At 48.9% G+C, this 13,226-nt stretch overlaps 2 protein-coding genes across 3 annotated transcripts in view; one reads left to right on the forward strand and one right to left on the reverse strand.

The window, feature by feature from the left end:
- Positions 1 to 13,226, forward strand: part of rnaseh2c (ribonuclease H2, subunit C) — a 515,876-nt gene that overhangs the window by 255,234 nt on the left and 247,416 nt on the right. The gene's annotated exons all lie outside the window — the stretch shown is intronic.
- pola2 (polymerase (DNA directed), alpha 2) overlaps positions 1 to 13,226 on the reverse strand; it is an 82,417-nt gene that overhangs the window by 47,311 nt on the left and 21,880 nt on the right. For both annotated transcript variants that reach the window (XM_072246050.1, XM_072246049.1), the window contains exons 8-10: positions 10,196 to 10,351; positions 7,028 to 7,090; positions 3,395 to 3,452 (exon numbers count right to left, since the gene is read on the reverse strand). In XM_072246050.1, coding sequence (XP_072102151.1) covers positions 3,395 to 3,452; positions 7,028 to 7,090; positions 10,196 to 10,351 — 277 coding nt within the window. The remainder of the gene's footprint in view (positions 1 to 3,394; positions 3,453 to 7,027; positions 7,091 to 10,195; positions 10,352 to 13,226) is intronic.

Below are 13,226 nucleotides of genomic sequence, written 5' to 3' on the forward strand. Positions count from 1 at the left end.
AAAGGTGGGGTTCTTTTGCCCGTTATTATCATTTGATTTGAGTTAATAAAGATGGTCCTTTTCTGATGCTTGGGTAAATGAATTTGGGTGGCGGATTGATGTCTTTCTCTTATAGAAGCTTGTATGGCGTATAGCACCGGGTTTGTGCTCCCAATGGGTTTTTTTTCCCCGTTTTTTTTAATCAGGGTTTTTTTTTCTGTTTCAGTTAGTAGGGGTTCTTTTTTTCTTTCTTTCCTTTTTTCCATTAAAAAAAGCTTTAACTTTTTTTTATTATCATTGATATACTGTTCAGCTTGGTTGATAGTTTAACTTTTATTCTACATTTAGATATGTTGCCTTGATTATTTTGATGTATTTTTTTCTGTTGTTGATTTTCAATAATAATTAATAAAAAGGTTTTTTTTTAAAAAAAGTATATTTACCAACTCCAGTTTTATCAAACTGTTAATAGGAATAAGGAAAGAGAAAAAAAGGCCCTTTACAGTTAAACCAGTCCATATGCACAAGACCACGTAGAGTCGCCTTTTACTTGCACGCTGGTCTGCATGAAAGCACCACATTCAGAACTTCCCTTGAAGTCCAACTCCAACAAAATGGCTCTCTCAGGAGTATTGGCCTTCCTGGAGCCACTCAACTGCACAAAACACTTCTGTGGCATTTTCCCTTCCGTCCCACTCCGCAGCTCCCGCCAAAAGCCCCCGGAACAGACCGCCGTTCTTCAGAAAACTCTTCCCCCTCAATCCTGACCGGCTGACTCACGTTCCTAACTTGGACAACACGTGTCCTTATCTTGGCCGGAGCCAAAACATACTTCCCAGCATGGCACGGGAAAATAATATAAATGACCCCCACAGCACAGCAGTGGAAATCTTCGTCAGGGCATTAAACACGTCAAACGCAGAGGCAAGAGGTTTCTGTGGATCAGACACCAATCAGTAATCAGGAGCCACAGAAGTCCGAGGTTCTGTACGGAGACACCTTGTTCAATAACTGCGGTTAGCACAACGCTCAGGGTGGTGGATCTCGGAGTTCAGTTCCGACGCCGAGTGCAAGGGGGCGCTCTCCCCGTATGTTTATTGAGATGTGCGGAGTCGGCCTTTCCGGCCCTTCGAGCCACACCCCTCAGCAACCCCCGATCTAATCCTATCCTAATCACGGGACAATTCACAATCGCCAATTAACCTCCCCACTGGGAATGTCTATGGGAGGAAACCGGAGCACCCGGAAGAAACCCACGCAGTCACGGGGAGGACGTGCAAACTTCTTACAGGCAGTGGCGGGAATTGAACCCGGGTCGCCTGTACCGTAAACCCTTCTGCTAAGCACTACGCCACCTCGCCGCCCCACCCACAGTGAAGAGACATTACCGGCTTTATGATCAAACGGCTCCAGAGGCTGGTCAAAGACTACATCTGCAGCAAGTTACCACCCACACTGGACCCCCTACAATTCACCTTCCGATGGAACCGGTCTACCGATGACGCCACAGCCACAGCACTACACTCCGTCCTCACTCAGCCGGAGAAGAGGGATGCATACGTTAGAATGCTGTTCCTGGACTACAGTTCAGCATTCAACACCCTAATTTTCTCCAGACTAGAAAGGAAGCTCAGAGACCTCAGCCTTGTGCAGTTGGATCCTAGACTTCCTATTGCATCGCTGACAGGTGGTAAGGTCGGGCTCCCTCACCTCCGCCTCTCTGCCCCTCAACACAGGTGCCCCCAGGGTTGTGTCCCGAGTCCCCTTCTCTAATCCCTTTAGACCCACAACTGTGTTGCCACACACAGCTCCAATCTGCTGATCAATTTCACAGATGACACCACTTTGATCGGCCTTATTTCTAGCGGTGAGGAGACAGGCTACAGAGGAGAGGTTGACACCCTGACACAGGTCTGACCAGGGTCCTATGTAGCTGCAACATTACCTCTCGGCTCCTAAATTCAATTCCACGGTTGATGAAGGCCAATACACCGTACGCCTTCTTAACTACAGAGTCAACCTGCGCAGCTGCTTTGAGCGTCCTATGGACTCGGACACCAAGATCCCTCTGATCCTCCACACTGCCAAGAGTCTTACCATTAATACTATATTCTGCCATCATATTTGACCTGCCAAAATGAACCACTTCACACTTATCTGGGTTGAACTCCATCTGCCACTTCTCAGCTCAGTTTTGCATCCTATCAATGTCCTGCTGTAACCCCTGACAGCCCTCCGCACTATCCACAACACCCCCAACTTCTGTGTCATCAGCAAATTTACTAACCCATCCCTTCACTTTCTCATCCAGGTCATTTATAAAAATCACAAAGAGTAGGGGTCCCAGAACAGATCCCTGAGGCACTCCACTGGTCACCGACATCCATGCAGAATATGACCCATCTACAACCGCTCTTTGCCTTCTGTGGGCAAGCCAGTTCTGGATCCACAAAGCGATATCCCCTTGGATCCCATGCCTCCTGACTTTCTCAATAAGCCTTGCATGGGGTACCTTATCAAATACCTTGCTGAAATCCATATAGCCATTAAAATTTTTAAATTCACACGTCTGTTCATTGTAACGGAGTCATAACGCAAAGATTTTTGCTCCCTCACATTGTGGGACGGATGTAAGATTAAAATAAATAGGTTACTCAGTCATTGTAAATGATCCTGCGATCAGGCTGGGGTTAAATCTGTGGGTTGCTGTATGGTGTGGCTTGTTGGGCCAGAATGGGCTGCATCTCCAATTAACACAAAACTTATAAGTAACACACAGCTTTGCTTGTTGCTGGGGAACCACAGGTCAATGGCTCCTTTTGAAGTGAATTGGATCACCCTGAAAAATGAAGCTGTACAGCACCAGGGGTAAGATCAGGACCGGTACGAACTCCACTGGTTAGCGAGTCCCAGGCCCACGTGAGCCTGGACGTTCCAGGCCCAAAGTCCCGCCATCGGCAAGTCACGGGGTTGACAGCAAATGTATGGACATCGATGTCCCTGGGTCAGCAGGTCTGGAAGTTGGAGACCTGATGCCTGTGAGTCCGAGGCTGGAGGCCCGAAGGCGGACTGTCCAGGGTTTGAAGGTGTGTGTGTGCGCATGTATGAGAAAGAAGGTGCTATTTTGCTGCTGCAGTCTTGTTGCGATGTTGTCGCTCTTTGTATTGGTCTGCGGTGTGGACATTTTATGCTGGTGTTGGAATGTGTGATGACACTTGCAATCAGAAATCAACGGGCTGAATGGCCTTAATTCTGCTCTTATATCTTATCATCTTAACAGAAAGGACACGTTGCCTGATATGTTTCAATGTACTCGGGATAAGCAAATCTGACTCAGAAATCTATGAAACATAGTCACTAATAAATCTATTCTGCCTGCATGTATTATCAATAACTTTGTACATTCTTCACTTACCTTCCACCTCTTCCTCCTCCAATTCCTTCTGGGGTTTGTGGAAAGGCAGCGGGACGCCCTGCAACAAGGTGGAGCGGAAGTTCAAGACATTGTCTCCTTGGACTGCAAACCCCCAAACATTCAGCCGGCTTTACGGACAGACCCAGCACCAGCCGCGGTTTTTTTAGGAACAAACGCTGAAGGGGAGGACGAGAGACAAACGAGAATTATACACAGGACGAGTCCTGATGAAGGGTCTCGGCCCGAAACATCGACTGTTCATTCCTCTCCAGGGACGCTACCTGACCTGCTGAGTTCCTCCAGCACTTTGTGTGTTACTATAGGACACTTAGATTATGAGAACACTCAGTCCTTGTTTATTGTCATTTAGAAATGCATACATGCATTTAGAAGTGATACGATGTTTCTCTGGAGAGATATCACAGAAACAGGACAAACCAAAGACTAACACTGACAGAACCACATAATTATAACATATAGTTACAGCAGTGCAAAGCAATACCATAATTTGATGAAGAACAAACCATGGACACAGTAAATAAAGTCTCAAAAGCCCCCGAGTCAATCGACTCCCGAGTCCCCGATAGCAGGCAGCAAAAGAGAGAAACTCCCTGCCATAAACCTCCAGGCACCGATGCCTTGGAAGCCGCCAACCACAGCCGACACTGAGTCCACCCGTCCGAAAACTTCGAGCTTCCGACCAGCCTCTCTGATACAGCCCCCCGAGCGCCTTCGACCTCGCCCCGGCCACTGAAACACGCAAAGCCGAGGATTTCGGGGCCTTCAGCTCCGGAGATTCCGGTTACCACACGGTAGCAGCGGCAGCGAAATGGGCATTTCAGAAGTTTTCCAGATGTTCCTCCGTACTCTCACGTCCGTCTCCATCAAATCAGAATTGTGCACGGTCCCCTACTTGACAGATAACAGACATCACCACCGAAGTGGCCGCGCGCGCTGCCGTCATGCCACCATCTTCTCCTCTTCCACTTAAAGTTCTTGAGGTCGTCATAGTTGGGGAAGGACGAGCTCCCAGTGGCGTGCATCTCAAATAGCCTCTGACAGCTATCACATATGGCTTGGCTACTAAGCCTGGCGGAACAGTTTCTACTGACAGAACGTTCCTGGCACCTTAATAACCAGCGCCCCAGTCAGATGGGGCTTAGTAGCCGTGGATGGCCGCTCATCTAGAAGGAAAACTCTGATTTCAAACCTCTGCTGCCCTGCAGCTGTACCCACTCATGGGGGAGGCTTCGGGAGTAAATCCTGAGGGAAAAATCCAGAGCAGGAGTCCCACTGATTTTAACGCCCACTGGCAACTCCTGCAACGCTGCCAAATTGCATCGGTCTCTGCCGTTCCTTTGGGTTCATCAGATGTGTCGGGGGGGGGGGGAGCTTGCTACATGGGCAACAGCTCGCTCTCCGCATCGTACTGCCCTGGCTTGGGTATCTAGACAGCTCAGATGCCACACCCATGGTCGACCCTGACCAACGGAGGGCGTCAAGATGCTGCCTGACCTGCACTTCACATGTACAGACATCCCCCGCCTTCACTGCCATCGCGCGTGTCATCTTCCACCAGCCCCACCGCTGAGGTCTTTGGTTGGATCACTCTTTGTCCGGCGGAGGCGGAATTACGACGGCGTTCAATAGCAACTCCTTCCAGCTCATCTGTGGAAACAGTTCATTTCTACCTTTGATGTCTCTCTTTTCCCCTTTTTCAAGGTGGACGGGGTCCTGTCAAAGACCCTGACGCAGAGCTGCACTCAAACTTGCAGCGGTGGGACCCACTCCCGGGGGCTCGCGACCGGCCGCTTTCCGCTATCCCAGGGACGTAGCCTAACGGAAGAGCGTGCCTTCGGGGGGGATCCGAGGTGCTCTGGCCCCGGGGATGAGCCGACTCTGTGCCAATTGAAGTGTTGCGGGAGGAAACGGAACGCGGGGAACAGTGGATCAGCCGTTGGGGGCGCTGTAATCTGTGATTGGCGTGCCCCCTCTCTCTCGTTGGTAGAGGAGAGGTTGCTGCCAACTCGCGAGTCGGAGAACTTGGCGGGGAAAAAAAAGCAGCGTGGCAGCATTTATCATCGTAGATCAGTGAGCGGTTTTATTATGTCTCCCCTCTCGCTGTGAGAGGGCGACACCTCCCTGTCCCTTTATTTGGGGAGAGGGGGAAGAGAGTCTGTGGTGTGTCCAATTGTTGGGTGAACAATCAGCTTTTGTTGTACTGCAGACCGCAGTCTTTCTTGGGGGGGGGGGCTTTGTAATCACTTGCTCGGTGGGCGGGGGGTGCCGACACTTTTCTTTCGTTGAAGTACGTGGGAGAGGGGAGAGTCGTTGCCTGTGCCCAGGAGGGGGGAGTAGGTGGGGATTTGGGGTTCTAAATTACTAAGGGATTGAACATGCTAGAGGCAGGAAACGTGTTCCCGATGTTGGGGGAGTCCAGAACCAGAGGCCACAGTTTAAGAACAAGGGGTAGGCCATTTAGAACGGAGTTGAGGAAAAACTTTTTCACACAGAAGGTTGTGGTTCTGTGGAATGCTCTGCCTCAGAAGGCAGTGGAGGCCAATTCTCTGGATTCTTTCAAAAAAGAGTGAGATAGAGATCGTAAAGATAGCGGAGTGAAGGGATACGGGGAGAAGGCAGGAAAAGGGTTCTGATTGTGGATGATCAGCCATGATCACAGTGAATGGCGGGGCTGGCTCGAAGAGCTGAATGGCCTTCTCCTGCAACTATTATCTATTGTCTATTCATTCTTTGGGGCACTCTTCTGTTTTTTTGTGGAGGTCTGTGAAGAACAAGAATATCAGGAGGCATATTGCGTACATTTCTCTGATATTAAATGGGATTATTGAAGCACCACCGCCCCCCTCCCCAGCCCCCGTCTTTGGGTGACCCTACCAGGAGCCAAGTGCCAGATGATCAAACTCACGTGATCTCAGGAACTCACAAGCCGACTCATTAAAAACTCACCGCGACAAGGCAATGATCCCTGGAGAGGACTCTGAAACTAATCTGTAACCTCTCTCCAAGGCGAGCACAGCCGCTGGGAGAGTGGACAGCGGAGCTGGTGCACTCCAATTGGGAGCAGGGTGGCGCAGCACTGGGGCTAGAGTTGGTGCTGCCCCCGCCCCCACCGCCCCAGCGTTCGTTGGCCAGAACAATGGACTCGGAATCCGGACTGTGTACATATTTTGGTTGATTATATTTGTCCATACGTGCGTGCTATTTTGTATCAGCAAGAACTAGGCCTCAAGCCGCAGCGCTGCCTGTTCAGAGCTGTTGGGAGAGAGGCGTCAGAACCGGTGCGCTCCACCAGGGGGCGGTGTGGCGCGGCGTCCAGGCTGGAGTCGGTGCTGCCCCCTGGTGTTCTCTCTGCAGAAGACCAGCTCTGCTGTTGGATGGCTTGAATTTATTGCGTGGCTGCATCTCCCTGTATTACGCGCACTTTGTGCCATGTGTGACTGTTGGTACCGTGTTTTGTACCTTGACCCCGGAGTAACGTTGTCTCGTTTGGCAGTGTTCACGAGTAGTCACGCATGGTTGAATGACAATTAAACTTGAATTGAAGTACGGGGCAGAATGCACGGAGCCACTGTTACTGCGCTAACAAAGTCTGAACACTGTACGAGTACTGACCTCATACAAGTGGGAAGCCACGATGCAGCGGCCGGTGCTGTTTATCCCGTCCAGGACCACCACCTGCAAGAGCAAACACCCCTGTAGTCAGATCTGGTGCCTCAGTATATACTCAGTGGCTACTTCCTTAGATACATTGTAAACGCAAGGCTTATTGAGAAAGTAAGGAGGCATGGGATCCAAGGGGACATTGCTTTGTGGATCTAGAACTGGCTTGCCCACAGAAGGCAAAGAGTGGCTGTAGATGGGTCATATTCTGCATGGAGGTCAGTTACCAGTGGTGTGCCTCAGGGATCTGTTCTGGGACCCCTACTCTTTGTGATTTTTATAAATGACCTGGATGAGGAAGTGGAGGGATTGGTTAATAAATTTGCTGATGACAGATAGGTTGGAGGTGTTATGGATAGTGTGGAGGGCTGTCAGAGGTTACAGCGGGACATTGATAGGATGCAAAACTGGGCTGAGAAGTGGCAGATGGAGTTCAACCCAAATAAGTGTGAAGTGGTTCATTTTGGAAGGTCAAATATGATGGCAGAATATAGTATTAATGGTAAGACTCTTGGTAGTGTGGAGGATCAGGGGGATCTTGCAGTCCAAGTCCATAGGACACTCAAAGTTGCTGCACAGGTTGACTCTGTGGTTAAGGCGGCATACGGTGCATTGGCCTTCATCAATCGTGGAATTGAGTTTAGGAGCCGAGAGGTAATGTTGCAGCTGTACAGGACCGTGGTCAGACCCCACTTGGAGTACTGTGCTCAGTTCCGGTCACCTCACTACAGGAAGGATGTGGAAACCATAGAAGGGGTGCAGAAGAGATTTACAAGGATGTTGTCTGGACTGGGAAGCATGCCTTATGAGAACAGGTTGAGTGAACTTGGCCTTTTCTCCTTGGAGCAACGGAGGATAAGAGATGACCTGATAGAGGTGTACAAGATGATGAGAGGCATTGATCGTGTGGATAGTCAGAGGCTTTTTCCCAGGGCTGAAATGGCTAACACGAGGGGGCTTAGCTTTAAGGTGCTTGGAAGTAGGTACAGAGGAGATGTCAGGGGTAAGTTTTCTTTTTAAAACGCAGAGAGTGGTGAGTGCGTGGAATGGGCTGCCGGCGACGGTGGTGAAGGTGGAAACGATAGGGTCTTTTAAGAGACTCCTGGACAGATACACGGAGCTCAGAAAAATAAAGGGCTATGGGTAACCCTAGGTAATTTCGAAGGTAGGAACATGTTCGGCACAGCTTTGTGGGCCGAAGGGCCTGTGTTGTGTTGGAGGCTTTCTATATTCTATATCTAATCAGCTAATCACGCGACAGCGACGGAGGAGGAAGTTTGTATTCATTTTGCTGAGATACAGCGCAGAACAAGCATTTCTGGCCTTTGAGCTGCGCAGCCAGCAACCCCTGATTTAATCCTAGCCTAATCCGGGGACAATTTACAATGACCAATTAACCTACCTATCGGGACGTCTTTGGAAAGTGGGAGGAAACCGGAGCACCCTGAGGAAACCAACGTAATCACTGGGAGGACCTACAAACTCCTTACAGGCAGTGGCAGGAATTGAACCCAGGTCACCGGCACTGTAAACCGTTGTGCTAACCATCACACCACTGTGCCACCCCTGAGTGTTTTCAGCCAGCAGGTGGTGAATCTGTGGAATATGTTGCCACAAATGTCGAAGCCATTGGGTACATTCAAGACGGAGGTTGACACACATTCGATTACTACGGGCATCAAAGGTTGTGGTGGGGTGGGGGAGGCAGGAGAGTGGGGTCGAGAGAGAAAATAAATCAGCCGCGATGGAATGACAGAGCAGACTCGACGGGCTGATTGGCCTAATTCTGGTCCAATATTCTTCACAGCCACGTTCAGAAGCAGTCATTTTCCAGCGACCATCAGGCCCTTGGTGAGACCTACACAATTCTAACCGTAATGGAACACTACCGACAGACTGGTCCCTGACTGCGCCCATCTTTTCTTTACGTTAAGGTCCTGCTTTTGCACGCTCCTTTCTCCACTGTATGGTATAGTTTATATGCCGTGCGCTGTCTGTCCCCAAGTCCCTGTCATCGAGGGGTCTGCAGCGGCAAGGGCGAGCAGCTCCAAGGCCAACATCTCTGAGGGTCTACCCTGGGCCTGACACATCAATGCAGTTACAAAGAAGGCACAGCGGGGGCTATATTTTATTAGGCGCTTGAAGAGAGATGGTTTGTCACCAAAGACACTCGCAAAGTTCTATAGATGGACCGTGGAGAGCATTCTGACTGGCTGCGTTACCGTCTCGTGCAGGGGCTCCCCTGCACAGGACTGGAAGAAGCTGCAGAGGGTGTTAGACGCACCAGCTCTGTCGGGGCACAACCCATGAGGGCATCCTGAGGTGAAGGCAGCCTCAGTCATTGAGGGCCCTCTTCTCACCGCCACCATCATGGAGGAGGCACAGGAGCCCGAAGACCCACAGTCAATGTTTCAGGAGCAGCTCCTTCCCCTCACATCAGATTTCTGAACACTACCTCAATAATATGCTGTCTTTTTGCACTTTTTCCTTAGCTTCTTTATAACTTCTTCTAACTTGTTTGTACAGTTGCCACAAAACAAAAAATTTCATTACGCATGTCAGTGATAAAAAAAACCTGATTCAGACGCTACACATATAACCTCTCTATCATTGTGTGCACATGACAATAGACTTAGACTCTATCCCCAGTTTAACCTATAGAGAGGTTTCCCTGCTGCCATGCACACTGGGTAAAATACTTTCCATTCCATCCAACCTCCTGCCACCTGGCCACAGTTATGGATTAAAGGGGAAAAAAAAAGGATACACAGTGTGAAAATATGTCAGTGGTCTCAGAACGTTTTTTACATTTTAATTAAGGAAACAATTTTGGTCCCTTAATAAATTTTTTGATTTTCCAATTAAATTGAATTGAAATGATTTCTTACATCTTTCATGTACATGAATAAAAATCTTTATGTTACATCTCCATCTGAATGCGCAACATGCAAATGATAGTGATTTGTAATAAACAGCATGTACGGTGAGATTTCCTGTAGCTCGAGTCTCGCAAAAGGTCATACTTAGCGCCCAGCGGTGAACGAGCCTTGATCAAACGCGATCCAGCTCAAACACGCACGGACTGAACACAGTCTGACAGCGTCGCGCTGCTCTGCATACCTGCCCTGGGAAGAGAGAGTATTCCTTTAGCTCCGACAGATCCACCGGAACTTGCATTCCCGTCGAGTGCTCCAGATCTCCCTGCAACATCACCGACTTTGCGTTAAGCTTTCCATTGCTGTCACAGGCGATCTGTCCCAGAAACTTTACTGTTTCCTGCAATACATGTACACAGGGTAATTATTTTAAAAAGCAATGGATAAAACAGGAGCCAATTTATTAGGCAGGATTTGAATTGAAACCCTCTCCCCCCACCAACCCCTACTACTGAGATCTTCCAGCAGCAATTTTCTTCTTAGTTTTTACACCCAAGAGGCCACTTTACTGGATGCAGGAACGGAACCTGGTAGTGGTCTTCTGCTGTAGCCCACCCACTTCAGGGTTCGATGTGTATTCAAAGATGCTTTTCTGTACACCACTGTTGCAACATGTGGTTATTGGAGTTACTCCAACAAAATGCCGGAGGAACTCAGCAGGCCAGGCAGCATCTGTGGAAAAGGGTGTAGTCGATGTTTCGGGCCGAGACCCTCCAGTAGGACTATTTGAGTTACTGTGGTCAGGAAGCTTGAAGCAGTTTGGCCATTCTCCTCCGATCTCTCTCATTAACAAGGCATTTTTGCCCACAGAACTGTCACTCACTGGATGTGTTCTGGTTTCTTGCACCAGTCTCTGTAAACTCTAGAGACTGCTATGCAGGAAAAGCCCAGGAGATCAGCAGATTCTGAGACATTCAAACCATCTGGAACCAACCATCGTTCCACTGTCAAAGTCACTTAGATCACATTTCTTCCCTCACTCTGATGTTTGGTCTGAACAACAAATGAACCTCTTGACCATGTCAGCATGCTTTATGCATTGAGTTGCTGCCACATCATCAGCTGATTAGATATTTGCATTAACAAGCAGGAGTACAAGTGTACCTAATAAAGTGGCCACTGAATGTACATGGCAAATAAAGATGATCCTTAATGGAGGTAATACTCTTTCTCCCCCCACCACCCCCATTAATGCTGCCTGGCCTACTGAGTTCCTCCAGCAGTCAGTGAGTGAGTGAGTGAGTGAGTGAGTGAGTGTGTGTGTGTGTGTGTGTGTGTGTGTGTGTGTGTGTGTGTGTGTGTGTGTGTGTGTGTGTGTGTGTGTGTGTGTGTGTATACAAGCGCTGGCAGCATAAACTCACATCTCACTGGATGCAATACCGGACATTACCAGCAGGTGGCATAAAACACAACTTCTCAATGGAGGTAATACTGGATATTACCAGCAGGTGGCATAAAGACATTTAACATCCAGATCGTAACCACCTTGACCAATTACAATCTCAGGAACTTCCAACTTCTTTGACACCAATTATATAACCACAAGCCCGATTCCAAGTGTCAGAACTGAAGTGAGGCAGTGGCGCCTGGACCCAAGAGTAAGGAACAAGCAGATGTTTGACCACTTTTAAGCGCCAGGCCAGACTGGAATGGTTGGCTGCAGGCCAAAATGAGGCCTGCGAGCCACTCAAAGAGGTAGGGCCCAGGTCTGAGAGCGAGGAAAGCCTCACTGTTTGGCTGATGTAAGTGCCAGGCCAAATTCAAGAGGTCTGGAGGAGAGGGGCAGGCCAGTGCGCTGAACTGCTTCCGTGACCTGCTGCTAATGGATCCCTGGATCGGCTGTGACTGGCTTCGTGGCTGTGGACACACTTGTGTGACCTTCAGTTCTGAATGTCGTTCGCTTACTTTTATTGCATGATCTGTTCTTTTCCTCTGCACATTGGGTGTTTGATGGTTTTCTCTCCCCCCCCCCAATGAACTCTACCCTTTGTTTCTGGCTGCCTATAAGGAGACGAATCCCAACATTGTATATTGTATACATACTTTGATAATAAATGTACTTTGGACTTTGATATAGGAGCAGGGTTAAGCCAATTGGCTCATTGAATCTACTCTGACATTCAACCATGGGTGATTTTTTTTTGAACTCCCATTCTCCCACCTTCTCCCCAGAACCCTTAACCCCCCTTACCAATCAAAAAACTACTAAACTTTGTTAAAAGAATAAACAGCCAAAGGCCCTCCACAGCCCTGTGCGCCAGTGAATTCCTCACGTCACCCCCTGGCTAACGAAACTCCTCCTCATATCAGTGACGTCCTCTTCATTGTGAGGCTGTGCCCTCCAGCAAAGACTCTCCTACTCATCGAAACATCCTGTCCACGTCCACTCTAAAACTTCTATAGATGTCCAGTGGAGAGCATTCCGACAGGTTGCATCACTGTCTGGTATGGAGGGGCTACTGCACAGGATTGAAAGAAGCTGCATAGGGTTGTAAATCTAGTCAGCTCCATCTTGGGCAAGAGCCTACAAAGTACCCAGGACATCTTTAGCGAGCAGTGTCTCAGAAAGGCAGCGTCCATTATTAAGGACCCCCAGCACCCAGGGCATACCCTTTTCTCACTGTTACCATCAGGTAGGAGGTACAGGAGCCTGAAGGCACACACTCAGCGATTCAGGAACAGCTTCTTCCCTTCTGCCATCCGATTCCTAAATGGAGTTTGAACCCTTGAACACTAGTAAAGGCATCAGTTAGTCTTGCGAGACCATGGATCTGTGCCTGGAAAATCTTCACTCTCCAGGGCGCAGACCTGGGCAAGGTTGTATGGAAGACCGGCAGTTGCCCATGCTGCAAGTCTCCCCTCTCCACGACACCGATGTTGGTCCAAGGGAAGGGCATTAGGACCCATACAGCTTGCCACCGGTGTCATTGTAGAGCAATGTGTGGTTAAGTGCCTTGCTCAAGGACACAACACGTTCCCTCAGCTGGGGCTCGAACTCACGACCTTCAGATCGCTAGTCCAATGCCTTAACCAGTTGGCCACATGCCCACATTACACTACCTCACTCTTTTTAATATACAGTATTTCGGTTTTTGCACAAGTTTAATCTACTCAATATATGTATACTGTAATTGATTTATTTATTATTATTTTATTTTTTCTATATTATGTATTGCATTGAACTGCTGCTAAGTTAACAAATGTCACGTCACCTG

Source organism: Mobula birostris, chromosome 28 (genome assembly GCF_030028105.1).
Source record: "Mobula birostris isolate sMobBir1 chromosome 28, sMobBir1.hap1, whole genome shotgun sequence".
In the NCBI taxonomy this organism is placed as follows: Eukaryota; Metazoa; Chordata; class Chondrichthyes; order Myliobatiformes; family Myliobatidae; genus Mobula; species Mobula birostris.